The following is a 20,052-nucleotide window of genomic DNA, read 5'->3' as shown; positions in this document are numbered from 1 at the left end:
CACTATGCCTTTGCTTTTTCTTTTAGGACTTCAGGGCTCCATCTGCAGAGTGGCTGTGTCCCCTGAGGACACCCAGCCTCCCCTTTTTTACCTGCTAAATAGGTAGCATATATATACAAAGTTGAATAAGGATGCACTATTTTTTAATTGCAGGAGGTAGAAAAAAAAAGTTTAACAAAAAGATTTTTAGTAGCTTTAAAACAGGTTAGTGGCAAAAATTAGCTTGACTGATTCAAAGCCCCAGGTTTCTCCTTTAGGAAAAGGCACATAAAAATAATTTAGCTTTGATCTGTAATTAGCACATACTGTGTTACAGTATCCTAACATATTACATGCTTCTTCAAGCTACACTCTCTTTTTAAAGTCTTTTCAAAAATGAGTACACAAAAAAGCTAAGAGTAAAGGTAATGCAGAATGTGAAAAAAACATTGAGAAAATATATTTTGAAGCTTTTAACTTTCATCAATAATGTAGCTTCAGCAAGGTGCCAAACTGTTCTATATTATAACCATATGCTAAACAAAAAGACTACAAGTCAGGAGGTTTGGCATTGAGGGGGAGAGGCGGGGAGTCAGTAGTGGGTTTTTTCGTTCTTTAAATTAAATCTAGCAGTCATGAAAAAAGAAAGAAAAAAAGCAGAAGAGATACATAGATACTGCTGAAAACCAAAAGAAACAGATTCCATGTTTTAAAATTTGCATTTATAGATCACGATAAATCAGTATCATGAAAAGAAAATACACAAACATGGACAAAAGACTACTTTAAAAGTACCTTTTCCACAATCGTGATGTCAAGTATTTGAACATAAATATAAGAAAAATCTCAGAATTAAAGCCACCATAATTTCTCCCCCTTCAGAGTGTGTGCGCGTGCAGCTTTCAGTTCTCTTTCTTTATGTCAAAAGACCACTTTCTCATTCATTAATGACACTCTGCTAATGAGCAGTTTGAAAATGTCTCTAGGCTTTATTTATTGTGTACTATTCAAAGCCTATTATTAAATGTAAGTTTCAGGGAGGCGTACAGCTTCCTGGTATGCATCATCAGAATATCAAATTAATAAAATAAACTTTGTGAAGTTTATCTTCACACATGGCCATAGAAATGATGAGGTAGTAATATCCCCATTTTACAGATTAAAATGGGGGCAAAGAATTAAGAGCAAAAGTGTTAATTAATTCTGGTACCAATTTAAGCACCTCCTTTTCAACGTACTTAGCTTTATGAAACAGTTCATCTTCAAAGCGCAGTTTCCACTCAGAACAGATGAAGCTGTAAACGCTCAATACTCGTAGAAATCAAACCCCAGAGTTTTACCTTGATTATCAGAATACAGACTAAGCAATTACAATTCCCACCAAAAAATAGTGAAGTCATTTATACAGTATCCCTCCGGAACAGTACCAGAAACAGTAAGAAAGGATGGTCTTTGGAAGAGCATTCAACTATATTAACCATGAAACCTTTGCCTTTCTTGAATTCCCTGTCTTGAAAACAACCACTGCAGCAAAGAAGGCAGCACAAATGTGACAAATGGTGGTGCATGTACTGCACCATCATGATTTCTACCCAGAGTAGCTGCACCCTTATCACTGAATAGAGCAGTGGGTCTTCAAAAAAGACATAAACAAACCTGTAATTAGCTGGAGTGTAAGATATTCAATTGTAGGATTTTCTAGCCTTTGAATGCTTGATTTTGCAGATTCAGTGTTGCTTCCTTAGGTTATAAGCAACTCCCTAGATTCAAAAAAGCATAAAAATAACTACAGAAATGCAGGCTCTCTATTATATTGCTATGCACAGCTTACCAGAGTTAGCACTTTTACAGCCACAGCTAGTATTGCAGCTGACCAAGTAACTTGCATGACAAAGTATCATCCTTCAGCAGGTAATGGATGGGTACTGCCAGTGGACTTCATTTACAGTTGCTGACAGGAGCAGAACAGCAACACTCCAGAACCTTGAGTCCCATTCCACACTCTATGTGGCAGTAGACTACAGGACCGGTTCTCCTTTGTGTTCCCCTGTATTTGATCAGTAATTCCTATGCAACCTGCCTCTTCTCTGCCCCCATCCCAGACCTGTCCTTTCCCTATTTCTGTCACTTCATGCCATTTTCTCCATTTACACAATTGCATCCTGTTCCCAGCCAGTCCGCGTTATCCCATCCAGGCTCTCTCCCTGCTGGCAGCCCGTTTGTCTGCCTCTAGGATCTTTGCCCAGTCTGTCCTGCTCTCTGGCAACACACTAGCTCTTCCCTAATCTCACTGTGCTCATGTCCACTATTGAGACTCCCATTTCATAGTTTCCCAATCCATTACTCTTATACTCATTTTCTTATACTCCTCATTCTCTACTGCCACGTGTCTTAACTTCCCACTCTACCTTCTCTCAAAAAAACTGCTAACCAGCTAGTCCCAGTCCACTTGTTTTCCCTATTCCCAGTCAGATCCTCTCTCTCCCTGCTTAAGGATCATTTAGTTGCTTGTCCCAGCCTACTCTTCTGTCCGCCTAGTCTTTTGTCTTCACAGTAATCTCAGATTACTCCCTTCCCTGTGTTGTTAGAACAAATAAATACCCTGTGAGAGACAGGAAAGCTTCAGTCCATCCAAAGCATCTGGAAAAAGCTATTTCTGGCAAAGCCATTTCAGTCACCCATACTATAGGTTGAAGCATTCATAGTCAGTCAGGTAGTACGCAATGCTGTCAGCACTAAGAGATGCAGGAGGTTCACACAGCTCTACGTGTACAGAAATCCTCCACTGTGGCTGCTATGCTCCAGCAATTTCTGTTAAATGCATATGAACACCTGTGTTAGAAGAATAGAAGTTTAGGTGAGTTTTCAAAGCCATTATTGTAAGAAAAATCCCCTGTCCAAGTTTTAAGTCTCTGTTTCAAGGCACAAGGGGCTTACAATATTTCAGATACAATGGTTGCTAGATTTTAAAATAAATAAATAGATTAAAAAACAAAGAAACACACTTCTCAGCAGAATATTGTATCTTTCCTTAGCCATCTACTAAATCATACAACATTTTTGGAAACATACACCCTCAAGCGGGCAGCTGGCATGCAACATTTTAGTATGAAATTGTTATGTTTTGACAAACTGAAAACACATTCTCACACAGCTAAATCTTTGGCATCCCTAGCAGCAAACAGAGTTACTGTCCTGCTACACACGTGTGCACAGCAGAATACAGCTTCTGCATGACTGTCATTCAAACTACATTGGAGACATCATCATCACCATCCCACCAGGCTTCCAAACATGAATGCCAACTATCTCCTACAACTGCTAAAGGTGTAAATCAATGTTTTGTACGATAAAGAGATAACTAAACAAAATAGTCAGTTAACAGCTGAGGGTTTCCCAAAACACTAGGTCATGCCCTGGGAAACAGTAAACGCTTGACCTGCTAAATTCTGACACTGCACCTCTTCCTTACACAGGTGTTTCCCTAACTTCATACTCCAAAAAATCTTCCAATTATCACAGCAAAAGAAAATTACCACTCTTGCAATTAAACAAAGTCAAACTAAACCTAACGTGTGCTATCAACGTTCATCAGATAACACCACTGTCTGAAAAACTATCTCTATTTCTAGCACATTCCCAGGACAGCAATCCATCAGAAAATAGTCTGAAAAAACGAGTGACAAGTTTCCGTTCTCAGCAACATAACCAACTTCACTGCAGTGAGAATAGTTGATCTTGGGCTACTAGCATCCAGCAATCCAGGGCAGCTAGTCTGCAGACAGAAAAAGTAGTTGGCTCCTGTAGCAGTACATGCACCCTCAACTCTCTACTGTGCTGCAAGAACAGTGGGGCAAGATGCACTGCTAAGTCCACAAAAGCAACTCGTGCAGAAGTTTCTGACCTGCACCTGATCATGACCCAAGTTCAGAATGATGTGAATAACCCTCCATTCAGTGCTGTCCAGCCTCACAGACACCACTGAACACTTAGGGCAAGGCAGACTGTAATAACCAGCCCATGCCCCTATGTTCCTTCCAATTTCACTGCCATTACAACATGTCTAGAGATCCCCGAAGGCTGTCACTTCACCTTGTAGCCACCTCACACTGTAACACACTCAGGCTGCAGTCACATGGATTCTGCAATGGAGTTGTAGCTGCTTCACACAAGCAGGAGCAGCACTCTGGGCTGGCAAAGCTGCCAATGACTGAAGCTAAAATTGCTTCTACTCTTTAAGCCCTTAAAAAAGGGCAAGCTGTCCCATAATGCAGCACAAGCAAGTTAGTCAACCCCAGAGTACTGCAAATAAGTTCCATAAAACCTCATTGCTAATATATTTTGGCATGAGGAGAAGAGGGAGGGTCTGCATCTCAGACCACGTGGAGAGCAGAAACTGCCTGACTCAATTTCACCCAGTGAAGCCCCAAATATGCACCACTGGTGAAACAACAGAATGATAATCAATGAGATTTCAAACAAGTCTAAACACATCTCCAGCTACTGCAATGAGCAATTTAGATATGCATCAGTTGCTTGGAAATAAGTGACTATCCCTGTATTTTGATTGTCCTATTAAAACCAAGTATGTTTAAGGACAAAGAATTCACTGTTCCCAACTACAGAAATCTGAGATATCAATATGAACTTCATACTGAAGTTTTAAATATGTCTTATTTTACCTAGCTAATTATAGTATGTTTATTTTTTTTTATTTAAAGTTGAAAAAAATACACAGGCAAAGTGTTTTCTGAAGAGTGGGTGAAGTGCCTAGGTGACATTTTGTAGAATTCAAATTATTTTCCATCTATCTTGAGAAACCTGCAAACATATTTTCAACTTTTTAGATGAAAGCTTTCATGCTTGTTCCCAAAACATGATTAACTTCCTTAAGATCTGTATGACATATTCAGTTTAAAGTCTGCATATTTTTTGGTGTGCTAAGATTATTTGCAGAAAAACTAAAAATATCTGCAGAAATGAAATAGACATAGAAGTTTATTGCTGATTTAAAAAACAAAACAAAACCCCACACCATTTTAGTGTCTTGATAACATCCCTTCTTACAAGCCTAATAACTTTATATTTAATCTTAAATAATATGCTAATTATTCTGCAAGATAGTTCAAATTCTCATTTCAGCATCTTCAGCACAAACTTTACTAACTAGTTCTTTTTAGTGAATCGTTATAATGTATTTTCTTGATTAATGCAATTAGTAGATTCTTCTTTATTCATGGCATTTTCTTTATCCAATATATCAATTGTTGCTTTAAAAAAAAAATAATAATCCCAAACCAAAAAAGTCCACAGAACAATTTTCACCCTGTCGCTGTCTGTGGTGGAGGAGAACCATGACTAATCGGAAAAGGGATCAAGCCTCAAACCTGCTTTACAACATATTTTTGTATTGCAAAAGGAGGTGGTATCACAAGGTAACAACAGGAGTTCTCATGAACTACCCACACCAACAAACAACAGGCCATGAGCAACTGGGAACTAGCACAATAGTTAGTAATTATTTACTTGTAAAATCTTTGATGTAATAGTAGCCAGCAGCCTAATTCACAGATATAGAAAATCAAGAATTTTTCCTTCTTTCACCATCCCTACACAGGGGTTACACAGCACTGATATATATATTCTAGTGCAAAACCAATTGTAAGTCAAATGCAAGTATTTCCCCCTCACTGATAATGTTTGCCTCTCAATATTACAACATGCCATGTCCAAGAACTCTACCAGGCCATTAAAAGCTGTAAGGTAAGAAATCCTCAATTTTGGATCCTCCTACTTTTGACAATGGAGGCGGTACTGAAACATCTCCCTGTGACAGAGGTAATTAAAAAAAATAATTAAGGCCAAGTGGATTAAATCTGTGTATGTACATACCTTAAACACACAGACAGAGAGAACACAGGAGATACGTCTGATTTGATTATGAGATTTGTAAATGCCAATGCACAGCTGGGTTGGTTTTTTTTGGACATACAGCAGATTCTATGAATACTATTAGAATCCATACAAATGCACTAAGTGATGTTCCTCAGCTGTCTACTCAATGGGGACAAAGAGAATATTATTCACAGGTAACAAGGGATGGTAAAAAAGCTGGGCAGCAAGGATGTGGTTCATTAAGGGAAGAACTGAAGAATTCATTAAGGTGCACTGTGAGACACAGCAGCTTTGTAGGTATTCTCTGATGTGCCAATAATGTCATAACAAATACCGAAGTAAACTAGCTAAGTAGTTTTCCCTCACATTAACATTGGTTTCAGTGTCATTCAAGCTGTGGTCATTTACAATTTCAAAAACATGATTGATCTTTTCTACAAATCACACAACAAGCCTGGTACCGAAATACTCTTCTGGGGGTGCCTCGACATCTTCCAACAAACTTAGAACAGCATCCTAGCAAGAACACTGGAAACCAAAGCATGGTTTATTTGTTTTAATAACACAACATAGTTATATACCTTAGTTGCATGACAGGCAGCCAATCTGCTAGGAAGTTTCCATACCATTACATATTATTTATTTTTCAGGCAATTTTTAAAATACTTCTTTAAGAAGATGCTATATAACTGATATGCCCCACATTTAAACTCATACTGCCCAAGTAGTCTGCCAAATCATTTCCTCCACCAGCAACATGAAGATAGAGTGCACTGTGACACCTCATACATATTTAATAATAGCCTGATAGGATGTCATTAACATCAAACAGCAATCTAAGTTCGCTACATTAAACATGATCCCTGTGTTAAGAGGACAATCACAAAGTGCCTCCAAGATCGAGCCTGTAAGAAATACCCACCGACTTGGACAAGGTGTAATGAAGCCAATTGCACTGAAGAAGCCATTATTCACACATAGAGTTTAATTATTTTTTTTTAAAAAGGGGCGGGGGGTGGGGGGAGAAAAAGCTTCAATGGGTCATAAGACCAGACATGCCATAAGGCAATCTGTCACAGAGTACTCATATTAATAACTGTTGTGTCAAAACTGAACATTCAAAAGGAAAGACAAACCCTCCTTTATGTTTTATGAAATGTAAGCCCACAGAATTAATAATTCATGAGATGAAGAAAAATATCAGGTTTGGATATAAATATTAACAGAATGCTGTCAACCTGTTTAGAACCAAATTTTGACTGTCCTACCTTACAATTATCAATCTAGAAGGGAGTATTCTTCAAAAGATTAAAAAAAAAATCAGTATGAAAGTCATTAATGAAGAAATTAACATTCTCTATTCATGTAGGTCCTAAGCAAAACAGCAGAACTCTGTTCTGTGCTCAGCTGTTGCTGAGTGAATGCTAATTGACTGGCATTATTTGTTCCCAGAGTTATGCTGTGTTGACAACAATAATGTTGATGTGCACACAAGAAAGTACACCAAAGGGACATACTAAAACCAAGACCCAGTGGAGAAGGGGTAGGGAAAGAGGGGAAGTAGTTGTCAGATGACAAATAAAGATTAAAAAGCTAGTTAAAAGTTAATGTAATTTTCAGAATACAAAGTTTATACAATAGGTCTTGGATAAATTTTTCTGATTAGCTAAAGAACAGGCATTTAAAAACTACACAAGAGAGCAATTAACCCATATGCACAACCACATAACAGTAAGTTCACTGCATGTGATTTCAACCAAATATGAAATATATTTTCAGAATATTTGTTAGTCTCAGCATAAAGAAGTATTTAACTAGACTTATAAAATTATGCAGTTATTTCCATTTTAACCTTCATTTTGTTTGCTAAAGTGGTTAGCAGTTGAAGTTCAAGGTCTAAATGAAACTCTGCGTTATTATGCCAGCCCTTCTCTGATTTGGAACACAAAACACAATTGTGCCAAAAATCAGGAATGCCATCAAAATATATTGTTCTAAAGGGTGGTGACAGTGCTTTCTTTACAGTTTTTTTTATTCTCCCCAGCGCTAAAGTAATTTCAGTCTAGTTATGTCCCCATCTGCACTTACATTCTGGGCAACAGTATTAAAAATACTTACATAAGCATCAATATTGGCCATACATAAAAAAAAGTCAGTCTAAACACTCCACTTTTCTCCACAGTCTTCACCCAGTGATGAGCACGCAGAATGAAAAGCCAAAGAAGTTGAATGTTACAAGCTTTTAATTTTTTTTAAAAAGTTAATTCCTACCTTTATCATTCTAGAGAGATCTCCAGCATCAGCTAATTCCAACACTATGTTCAGTTCATTGTCTTCAATGAATGAGGCATAATATTTAATTACATTTGGATGATTCAGTTGCTAAGAAAAAAGAATAATAATGCACATTTTAGCATAGAGCACGTCTTATCTTTTAAGACTGACAAATGAAACTTTCTTATTTAGGCAAACAACCTCTCACCTATTTCAGTATGATACAAAAAGCATATGCTTATGAGAAGCATCTACAGATAACCATTCTGCAAGAACATGATGGCATTTTAGGATCAACATGATGACTGAAGTCGCAATTTTAGAAGAATTTTGCTTCAATGTATCTATGCAATAGCATGCTAAACTGTTACCTGAAACAGGAAAGTCAATTTTTAAAAATCAGTATTTTACTGTACACTGAACACAGTCCTTTAAATACTGTGGGTTTAGCAGAAACTTCTACTTGAAAAGTTACCCATTCTTCTATAGGATTTACTTCTCAATGTTAACTTTTAAAGCAATAAAGATTACAAAATTCCTTAAGTGAGGCTTATAAAAACTCTACACAGGCAACAGTGGACACCTCAAGTATATCTATGAAAAACTTAATATACTTTGATGATGGCTGCACATTTTTTTAAACAAATCTTTTACCTTAAGAAGATCTATTTCTTTGATGCAGTCAGCACGGGCTTTGGCATCCATTAAATCAAATATCTATGCACAAGAGATAAGACATTTTTATTAAGTGATAAAAATATAGAAAATTGAGTGATCATTATCATTATTTCATAGCATCCATAAAACAACTTGAGTTATGCATTTCATGGCAAGACATAATATTGCAGTAAGAAATATTCCTAATGCTCTGATGTACTGATTTACTGCTATATCGATCCTTTTAGCCCCCTCGTAGGAAACAAGACCTTTGTAAGTACAAGTTTTCCAGTGACTTAATTGCCACCTCCGCATATCTGTTCAAACACACAGCAGTAATTCAGCACATTTCCTTCAAGCTGGTTCTAATCCAAATGTCAGCTTCCTCTCCCATTCCCGCCACACCATTATCACAAACCGATTCTTTCTAGTACTTGAGCATACCTTTTTTTCGTAGTCTCTTGCTACAGTCCTTTTCTATTCTAAATAATGCATACACTTCTATTCTCTCTCAGGATCAAAACTTCACTATCACCTCCAATTCTTTCTCTCCCACTTCCTTCCCTTCAACAAGCAAAGAAGCGATTTGGATTCTGTAATTTGTTTACTAGAGCACTTTTTTTCTAAGCCCTCATCTGTCACCTTGACTTTTACAGCCTTTTGCAGATAGACTTATCTGCTCCTCATTTTTTCCCACCTCCCATCCCCTCCAAATTACTTTGCAATGTATCTCTTTTTTGCCTCCTCCAGTTAACCACGTTACTCTCCACTAATTTAAATTTTTGTGTGGAGTAATCTTTTCCTGCCATTAGAGTCCTTGTCCACGTTCCACACATCTATATTTAATCTAATGTCTTTCTATTTTCACTTCCTTTTTTTAACCATCTTTGGGTTTCCTTCTCGCTTCACCTTCTCAGATGTGCATCTCCATACACTGCCACTGACTATTCCCCTTAGAAATGACCAAAATTTAACTTCCTCAGGGAACCCTTCCTCTCTCAATCGCTATTACTTTCTGAATAAAAACAAACAAACCCACCCCCAAAAAACACTCATCAACTTCTGCATGGTCTGCCTATTACATTTTGAGTTATCCAGAAGAATAATAGAGGCATCCTGGCCTGTATCAGAAACTGTGTGGCCAGCAAGAGCAGGGAAGTGATCGTCCCCCTGTACTCAGCACTGGTGAGGCCGCACCTCGAGTACTGTGTTCAGTTTTGGGCCCCTCACTACAGGAAAGACATTGAGGTGCTAGAACATGTCCAGAGAAGGGCAACCAAGTTGGTGAAGGGTCTAGAGAACAAGTCCTATGAGAAGCGGCTGAGGGAACTGGGGTTGTTTAACCTGGAGGAAAGGAGGCTGAGGGGAGACCTTATCGCTCTCTACAACTACCTGAGAGGAGGTTGTAGTGAGGTGAGTGTTGGTCTGTCAGGTAGCTGGAGATAGGATGAGAGGAAATGGCCTCAAGTTGCAGCAGGGGAGGTTTAGATTGGATATTAGGAAAAATTTCCTCAACGAAAGGGTTGTCAAGCATTGGAACAGGCTTTCCAGGGAAGTGGTTGAGTCACCATCCCTGGAGGTATTCAAAAAACATGCAGACAAGGCACTTCAGGACATGGTTTAGTGGTTTAGTGGGCATGGTGGTGTTGGGATGACAGTTGGACTTGACAATCTTAAAGGTCTTTTCCAACCTAAACAATTCTATGATTTATGAGATTAGCTCTTCCAGTTACATCTTTCCAATGCACATCATTACTTTCTAGATAGTCTCCAAGAAAAGATGTATTATGTGCTGTGAAGATCACTGGTACCTGGTTCCATCAGCTCAAAATGATCAAAAGCTCAACAGCTGACAACTTCCATTTCATATCTTGCCATCAACCCCAGAAACAGAAATAAGGATTAACAGCACTTTGAGTACTGAATGCCTCCAAAGAGGTCATCTCTTAAACTGACTATGTAACTGTCCATGTAAATCACACCTTCTTTCATTCTCCCCAACGAAGTTTAAACAAATCAGGAAGTCCACATATAATGTGCTAAACCTCATCTGTATTTTCTATGCCACTACGCACAACAAGTTTGTTATTCCTTTAATCAACTGAAAGGAGAAATCTAGAGACTTCATGCATGGAGCACAGTCCTCACAGAGCACACATGTGCTCTTGACTAGCCACTACTTCCCTTCAGACATCCAATCCTCTGTCTTCAGAGCTGGCATGAGAAAAAAAACCAGCCTTGAGTGGATACAAGATTCACTTTTTGATAAAAAGACAACTCTTAAGTCAAGAACTGAAATGTCAGACTTGTATACACGAAGAAGAAAAGGGGGAGGAGGAAAGAAAGAAGAAAACAAAACTACTTACCAAGAATGAAAGGGAATAAACCATGTCACAACAACTTGTATATTAACCGAGGATGATGGTAAATAAACAGACTGAGCTAGAAGCAATTATTCAAGGAAGAGGCTGGGGGACACTTAATAGAAACACAGCAGGGTAAATCACAAGAAAGGAATGCTAACACTAAGAAATAAAACAATTTCAGATGTAGTAGAAGAAAAGAATTAGTAGTACATATGAAATTACAGGTACAAGTATTAAAAGTAAATAACACTGATGTGAAAGACAGAGAAGATGGTTTATGAATTAAGGTTGGGAACTTGGTAAAGGAGATTAAATAGCCTGCATCTGTTGTAGATCTCAACTATGAATGAAAAACCATTGCTCTTTAATCGTTTTGACAATAGACTAAAGTCCTAGTGGTTGGTACAGTCATGAAGGACTGTAATGATTTTTCTAGGAAACACTTAGGAAAATTCTAAATATAAGAAGTAGCACATTAACTGAGGAAGTACTGGAAAGGCACGAGATCATAATTGTCTTTCCCTGTAAACTAAGAGAACAGCAAATTGAAAATTTTATAGCCCCTCTCCCAAAAACAATCAATGAAAGTGTGTACCAGTGAGCAGGGAAAAAAGGGGAGAGCTATAGGGGCACATCTTGAAGCTTCACACTTTTGCTAAGTTATAGATAATAGTGAGGTAAGAACATTCCTTATAAATGATACAGATTAGACATAGACAGAGAACTCCAAACACACTGTAGAACCTAATCAAAGCTGCAGACAAAATTTTACACTGAAAATTATACATAAGTTATCTACTCATAACATTTGAAGAAATTACCCAAAGCACAATTTCAAGATTCAAAACCAAAAGAGTTTCATTGTGTGAAAAACCAGGGCAGTTTGCACCTGTTAATGACTGTTCCAATATGCCAAGAGGCATCTTAGCTTACCTATACCAGAAGTATTTCCCTACACACCTAAACAAGCAAATTTTGTGAGCAAATTTTTTTATAAGCTATGCCTCTGATAGGAACATAAATCAGTACCTTTCACAGAGGAATAACAAAACAACAAAAACAAAGCCCTAGACTCAGGACTGTGAAAGATCTAGGATCAAGGCATAGGAAAGAAAGACAGAATTTTGTTTGTGTATTCTGGCTAGTATTCCCAGTACTTCTAATTTGTTATTAAACAGCCTGGAGTAGACTAGACCAAGTAGCTGCTCTCAGGAAAGGACAGACTTAAGTTTTATAAACATGACTCCCTACACTTTTGCTATACTTCATACAACAGAGTGGCAAATTTGTCACAGCTTCAGCTAAACTGAATAATTCAAACATTACCTGAATAAAATAAAGCAAGACAGAAAAACTGAGTCTTATTTGATCCTTATAAACACAGGCAACCTGCAGATTTACTGTATATCATTTTTGAGGTTCTCCATTAGACTTTGGCCCAGATCTAACCTCAAAAGACTATAAACAGCTTTTCCCAGAAATCCAGAATTTCAGTTTCACAGACACTAATGCCCTCCAACAGTAAGATTGGAAAAAAAACCACAACCCAAAACAGAGAAGAAAAAAAAAAATCACCCAGTCCATGGCCTCTGAAAAACCTCTGCTCTATCATACCAGATTCAAACAGCTTACAGAGATTTTCTTTCTGAATAGATTATCTTTCCATTTTGCCAAACCGCTGCAGTTCAGATCAGAGGCCCCTAGTGTAATAAGCCATGTCAGCTCACACAAGGAGGTTACTGTAAACACAATGAAAAAACATTGTGCGCTTCATCACCAGAAGATGACTCAACACTGAAGAACATCTTAAACTGAAAAATGGAAGTCACAGTGAAAGATTTTAAGAGCTTAAGAACATCCTTTCAAATGCACATCAAAATTACACATGGCACCTAGCAGACCTCAGAATGCTTGTTTTGCAGGAGCTGCTACAGACCAGATGACCGTGCTGGAGAAGCTGTCCTTTGCTTGTGGTTTACTACAGACTGGCCGTTAACATAACAACCTGAAGCAATGTCAGTAGTTCCATTGCAAGAGTAACAGCTTATAGCTTTGCAAGCAGACTAATGCCACCTTCAGCTACCACTACTCTGCAAGCCAACCTGAAAGGTCAGTTTATGCTCCCCCCTCTCTTGAGTTGTTGCACACAGATCTATCTCACATACACACAATTTGTAGCCCTGTAAAGACATGTTATTGGGCTTGCATGGCAAGGTTTTGGTAGCCAGCAGGCTATAGGGGTGGCTTCTGTGAGAAGCTGCCAGAAGCTTCCCCCATGTCTGACAGAGACAGTGCTAGCCGGCTCCAAGACAGACCCGCCACTGGCCAAGGCCGAGCCCATCAGTGACAATGGTAGTGCCTCTGGGAGAACAGATTTAAGAAGGGGGGAAAAAACCTGCACAGCAATTGCAGCTGGAGAGAGGAGTGAGAACACATGAGAGAAACAACCCTGCAGACCCCTAGGTCAGTGAAGAAGGAAGGGGAGGAAGGGGAGGAGATGCTCCAGGCGCCAGAGCAGAGATTCCCCTGCAGCCCGTGGTGAAGACCATGGTGAGGCAGGCTGTCCCTCTGCAGCCCAGGGAGGCCCACGGTGGAGCAGATATCCACCTGCAGCCCATGGAGGACCCCATGTTGGAGCAGGTGAATGTGCCCAAAGGAGGCTGTGATCCTGTGGGAAGGCCGTGCTGGAGCAGGCTCCTGGCAGGGCCTGTGGCCCCATGGAGAGAGGAGCCTATGCTGGAACAGGTTTTCTGGCAGGACTTATGACCCCGCAGGGGACCCACGCTGGAGCAGTTCATGAAGAACTGCAGTCCATGGGAAGGATTCATGTTGGAGAAGTTCATGGAGAACTGTCTCCCATGGGAGGGACCCCATGCTGGAGCAGAGGAAGAGTATGAGGAGTCCTCCCCCCGAGGAGGAAGGAGCGGCAGAAACAATGTGTGATGAACTGACCATAACCCCCATTCCCCATCCCCCTGTGCCACTGGTGGGGAGTACATAGAGAATTCAGGAGTAAATTTAAGCCCAGAAAGAAGGGAGGGGTGGGGCGAAGGTGTTTTAAGATTTGGTTTTATTTCTCATTATCCTGCTCTGATTTGATTGGTAATAAATTAAATTAATTTTCCCAAGTTGAGTCCATTTTGCCCATGACAGTAATTGGTGAATGATCTCTCCCTGTCCTTATCTCGACCCATGAGCCTTTTGTTATATTTTCCCTCCCCTGTCCAGCTAAGGCAGGGAGTGATAGAGCGGCTTTGGTGGGCACCTGGCTCCAGCCAGGGTCAACCCACCACAAGACAGTATTGCCACTGCTATTAGCAGGCCACAGGCCTCAGGCTGCCCCAGAAACATACCACCTAAGGACTTGCAACCTTTTGTCTAGACTTCTCTTGGCCCGCACTTATTTTTTGAGCTTGGCTTTAGCTGTAGCAGCACATGCCTTGCAGTAGAGTGACTTAACTGTAATGAAGTCATTACAGTCAAATGACTTGTGTCTAACCTCTTTTTAGATTCAGCTCAGCTTTGTGCAACTGCACAGTCTTAAGGAAATTATAGCAGATATAATAAAGGTCTAACAAAACTGGAGTGATTAACATCTGTAAGCTTTTTGGATCAACACAAAGTATTAGCAACTGACTGCTTGAAAGCACCCAGCAAAATCCCACACAGAGCCACCACCAGGATCCTCTTCCCAGTAGAGCTCAGGACACTGATGATGCTCCATACATTGATTATTAGAAAGTAGCAGCAATTAGACTGTAAGTGTTAGCATCACTGTAATTGGCTAACAATAAAAACTGCTGCATTTTGATTAGCCTGCTAGGGCATTAATTAGACTAACAATAAATTCTAATTCTTGACTCCACTTATGAGGTCAGGATCATAGGGTAACTCAGACTGGAGGTGTGTTTCTCTAGTCAGCACAAATTGAGCAGTGTAATACACTCTTATTTAAAATCCTAAACATTTTTCCCCAATTTCTATTTTCAAGGACTATGGTAAGATTAACTTTTCTACAAAGGAATTACATTTGCTGTGGAAAACCTAATAATAAGCAAAAATTATAGTAAACACTTGTATGATGTGCCAATTTTCTTGAAGAGTGTAATCCAAAAAACCCCTCATTTTGGTAAGCACTATATCTTAGTTAGCAATTACTGTGAAATTCCTGTAACCAATTAGGGAAAAAAAAAGTTGGGAGGGAAGGTTGATCTGCTTGAGGATAGGAAGGCTCTACAGAGGGATCTGGACAGGCTGGATCGATGGCCTGAGGCCAGTCGTATGAAGTTCAACAAGGCCAAGTGCCGGGTCCTGCACTTGGGTCACAGCAACCCCATGCAGCGCAACAGGCTTGGGGAAGAGTGGCTGGAAAGCTGCCTGGCAGAGAAAGACCTGGGGGTGCTGGTTGACAGCAGGCTGGATATGAGCCAGCAGTGTGCCCAGGTGGCCAAGAAGGCCAACGGCATCCTGGCCTGTATCAGAAATAGTGTGGCCAGCAGGAGGAGGGAGGTGATTGTTCCCCTGTACGTGGCACTGGTGAGGCCGCACCTTGAGTACTGTGTTCAGCTTTGGGCCCCTCACTACAGGAAAGACATTGAGTTGGTGGAGCATGTCCAGAGAAGGTCAACCAAGTTGGTGAGGGGCCTGGAGCACAAGTCTTATGAGGAGCGGCTGAGGGAACAGGGGCTGTTTAGTCTAGAGAAGAGGAGGCTGAGGGGAGACCTTATAGCTCTCTACAACTACCTGAAGGGGGGTTGTAGTGAGGTGGGTGCTGGTCTCTTCTGTCAGGTGGCTGGAGATAGGATGAGAGAAAATGGCCTCAAGTTGCAGCAGGGGAGGTTTAGGTTGGACATTAGGAAAAATTTCTTTACTGAAAGGGTTGTCAGACCAGAGAAATGGTTGACTCACCGTCCCTGGAGGTATTCAAAAAGTGCATAGACAAGGCACTTCAGGACATGGTTTAGTGAACATGGTTGACAGTTGGACTCGATCCTGAAGGTCTTTTCCAACCTAAATGATTCTATGATTTTATGATAAATACAGCTGAAGAGACTTAAGAGAGCATTTTCAAAGCCCTTCGCAAATTTTTTTCCACGTAGCAAGAATGCTAAATGAAACAAAACTGTTTTTAGCTCTCAGTTCTTTACCTCCTCTATATGCTATTGACTGCAGTAGGAAGAGTTGAAGGACAAGCATACGTTGATACTCCAAAATATTCCCCTCTGTGTGCTAAGCAACTAAGGGATCTCTAGTAACTTTGCATTGAATCACTTCTCCCGCACCTTCATGTGAGCATAGATTAGTTTTATTCTTTCAGCATTCTAGAGGTATCAGTTGTAAGTACTGTCAAGAGGTACCAGTATTTTTATAGTTTCTAAGCTATTCTAAGATACAGAGCAGGAACTGTTCCCTATGCAGACGTGTAAACTAAACAAAGATTGCAACACATGAAATCAACTTCCTGAGTAAAGTTCTTACGTATATGCTCACACACACAACCAGAGCTCCTAGAAAACTGTGTGCATAGCAAGAAGGTTAGAAACAATTAACCACCAGGTGGAAAACAACAGGCCTTAGAAGCTAAGCGTAGACTATTTGATGAATTAGCAGCTACAAATTTAACCCATCATCTGAAGTAACGTGCCAAGTTGGGAATCTACTTGATTCCTCTTGCTCTAAAATCCATCACTTTTCCAAGTTTTCCTTTTCAGTATTGAAAAGGATAAAGTTCTTTCTAACCTCACCACTTAAATGACAATTCAACCTATTTCTGTTTGAAATTCTGTATAAAACAAAAATACCAAAAAGTGTTTCCAAAGCAAAACACAATCATGATTGCTGTAACATAAACCTACAGACAAGTAAGCAAAATAAAGACTTGAATGCACATAAATATTAAGAGATATGATATTGAATAGCAACGAGCATTAGAGTATTTTGCCATCACAGCACTGCTGTGCTGAGACAATAGCGCTTCATAAAGTGTGAAATTACAAGTGCTTTCCTAAGATTAATTATCTGTAATTCAGGCTTGAAGTAGCAATGCACTGACAATGCACAATAAATAATGAATGTAAGTGCTAGATAAAAAGATTCATTGTCTGAATCTCTAACACAGGAGTCTCCAATTTTGGAATGAAAGGGAAAGAAAGGTGGAACAATGTAAGCCAAAAAAGTAATGAATCTGGAATTTTGTTGAAATAAGCAGTTTCACATAGTATTTTAAATTTTGAGTAGCTAAGGTTTACCTAAAAAAATAGCTTAAAAACTGAACTCATACAGTCTTACAGTCATTCAGTTCAGGTACTTAGAACTCTTTTGCCCTTTAACGATGTTTTGTGAGCGTTTATTCCAGTATCTAGCAGTTGCTTACTTCCCCCTTGGAAGTGACCACTGGAGCACTCATTGCTCAGAATGCCAGACCATACCTCAAGGTGTTATTGATGGTTCTGTTTTAAGGATTACCTAGCGTGGCAGTAGACGTACTGCTTCTTCCTCAGGCTTGATCTTTCAGTATAGTTTGGACCTCAGACTTAACATGTTAAGAAACTTACTTAGAAGCTCTTCAAACTTACACTGCTATGTTCATAGTTTATCTGTGGTTGATTTTTCCTGACATTTCTTTGAGTCAAAGTGTAGTTTAGACATTTATGAAAGTGAAGTAATAAAGATTTCGGTTTTAATTCTGGTTTTATTTAGGTAATATTTCAACAGCATCTCAGAAACATAGTTCCATGGGAAAAGAGAGAGCCTAATTATTAGAAATACCACTTCTCTAATTCCAGGAAGGCAAACCGTACATGGGAGGATGAAGCACAAAGGGTACAACGAGAAGAAAAGACCCAACATGGTATTTTGTGTATTCTGCTGGTTAAATCACTAGAAAGAAACTGCCAATTAAACAGTTTTCACTCTGCTACATATCCTACTGGAAACCAAATCAAGAATACCAGTTCTTCATGTCATCTGGACTCAGCAGCAACTACAAATTCAGAAGGAGTGGTTTCTGTCACCATCTGCTTGTCCTTTCTCCCACAGCATCTTACTGCCACTTGCTTCTGCTCACATTTAGTTCCACTAACATACATTTTGTACACATTAATATAACATTTATCAATATTGTACATATTTCAGCCAAATAAAATTTTAATAGCAGAAAATAAACATTCTTGTTGGAAAGCTTTGTAAGAACTCAAAACTGGCAATCCTTTTGGAACAAATAATGGCCTGAGATCCAGTAACTCTTAAAGAGAGGATAACTGAAGAATTCTAAGTCACATCAGCCCTTGAAGGTAAAGACAAACATGGGGAACCACTGACCAAATACACATAAAGAGAGCAGCTATACACCCAACCCAGCCAGGAAAACAAAATGGGGAGGGGGTGGAACAGACACGACTTGCAAGATCAGAGAGGAAGGCATGTAGTAGTTAAGATGCGAGATGGAATGGGCAGAAAATGGGAAAGTAGAAGGAAGTCCAGATCTCAGTTATGTTACTTAACACAAAATACAGCATTTAGAGACATTGGCCCAATGTGGAAAAGTGGAAAGTGGTATCCATGCACAGGTCTAAAAGAGAGAGAATAGACCTCTCCCTCACAACAGAAAGAAGCATTCCTCCTGTTCTGTCCATGCTGAGCTTCCATTAATGAGGCATTAGAAAAAATGGCAGTATTTTAATTTGAATAAAAGAAAACAGGACTGAAATTAAGAGCAAGCAGCACCATCACAGAGCAGACCCACAAGACCTCCTCTGAAAAAGCAATCACTTTTCACCAAAAGACATCTATGAAACCAAATTTTATAGTGAAATTAAGTATTGTGACCATCTTTAACAAAAATATTTCTGGGAATCTTAGGGAAGGTCACAGAAGCATAGTAACGACTAAGATGGTCTTCTGTCTAAATGGAAGAGCTTTAGATGTCAGGTATGCAAGCTGAAATGGCTGTACCAAATGCTCAGTGCTGCCACAAGCCTTTTGAACTCCAAGTAATATTTCATTGTATGCTTAGGAATATTTTTCCTTTACAGATTCACCAGATCTCACTTTCCATTCAGATAATAGTCTCCTACATACATCCAGCCTTCATATGGAAAGTGCTTTTACAGATCACAGAACACAGCCCCTCCTGACATGCACTGGGCAATAACATTCAATGGAAAAACAAGAGCGTGTGTTGGATACTTCAAGACAATCAGAACACTACCAGGATAAAGCCATTTGGGAGAGCCACAACTCTTTAACCCTATTTCCCACCAACCACCAAATATATTCTTAGAAATTTATTAAATTATTAAATAAAAATTAAACAAGAAAGCTTTTCTGCTATAGAAACTATTACCCATATATGGACAGCATGGTGTCTTCTTCATGAGTTGAAAAAAATCTTTTGTCAAACTGGGAAACCTGATGTGAGAATACAGCTATACATACTGACTTTTGAAATACTGTTAAGAGAACACATGCTATAATGCCTCTGTATTCTTAATGCAAACACAGTTATAAAAATTTCATCGTTAACAGTGAAGAAAGTCTTAAAGTCCAGCCTTTCAAGTACCCAGGCATTCCACATCCACCTTAATTGACATGTATTTCAAGTCACATTTGACCTTTTTGGTTTCCACGCACTGAAAATGAAGGAAAAGTAGCCTAATGTTTTAAGACTGTTGATCAAAGTTCTTAGAATATATTTCAGCTTTTGAAGTAGTATATACCTGGCAGTTTTCCCAGAAGTGGAAACCAAGTTTGTTTGTTTGTTTGATGACTGTCAGGACTAGCCCTGCCTCCTGGTGCTGCAGAGCACAGGGAATCACAGAAATGGAACAGCAAGTCAAGGTATGACAGAGAAATTTACGGTGCATGCATTAGCACAGCAAAA

The 20,052-nt window shown here is 39.3% G+C and overlaps 1 protein-coding gene across 7 annotated transcripts in view; it reads right to left on the bottom strand.

Moving 5' to 3' along the window:
* The window catches only part of NEK7 (NIMA-related kinase 7), a 71,537-nt gene that overhangs the window by 30,543 nt on the left and 20,942 nt on the right, over positions 1-20,052 (bottom strand). For all 7 annotated transcript variants that reach the window (XR_774101.1, XR_774099.1, XR_774100.1 and 4 more), the window contains exons 6-7: positions 8,803-8,865; positions 8,146-8,256 (exon numbers count right to left, since the gene is read on the bottom strand). Coding sequence is in view for 2 of the 7 variants with exons in the window: in XM_010563405.1 (XP_010561707.1) it covers positions 8,146-8,256; positions 8,803-8,865 (174 nt within the window). In the remaining 5 variants the exon portion in view is untranslated. The remainder of the gene's footprint in view (positions 1-8,145; positions 8,257-8,802; positions 8,866-20,052) is intronic.

The sequence above is a fragment of the Haliaeetus leucocephalus genome, unplaced genomic scaffold, assembly GCF_000737465.1.
Source record: "Haliaeetus leucocephalus isolate CR32 unplaced genomic scaffold, Haliaeetus_leucocephalus-4.0 Scaffold166, whole genome shotgun sequence".
Taxonomy (NCBI): Eukaryota; Metazoa; Chordata; class Aves; order Accipitriformes; family Accipitridae; genus Haliaeetus; species Haliaeetus leucocephalus.
The sequence above is the reverse complement of the archived record's forward strand: the minus strand, read 5'-3'. Positions and strand labels throughout refer to the sequence as shown.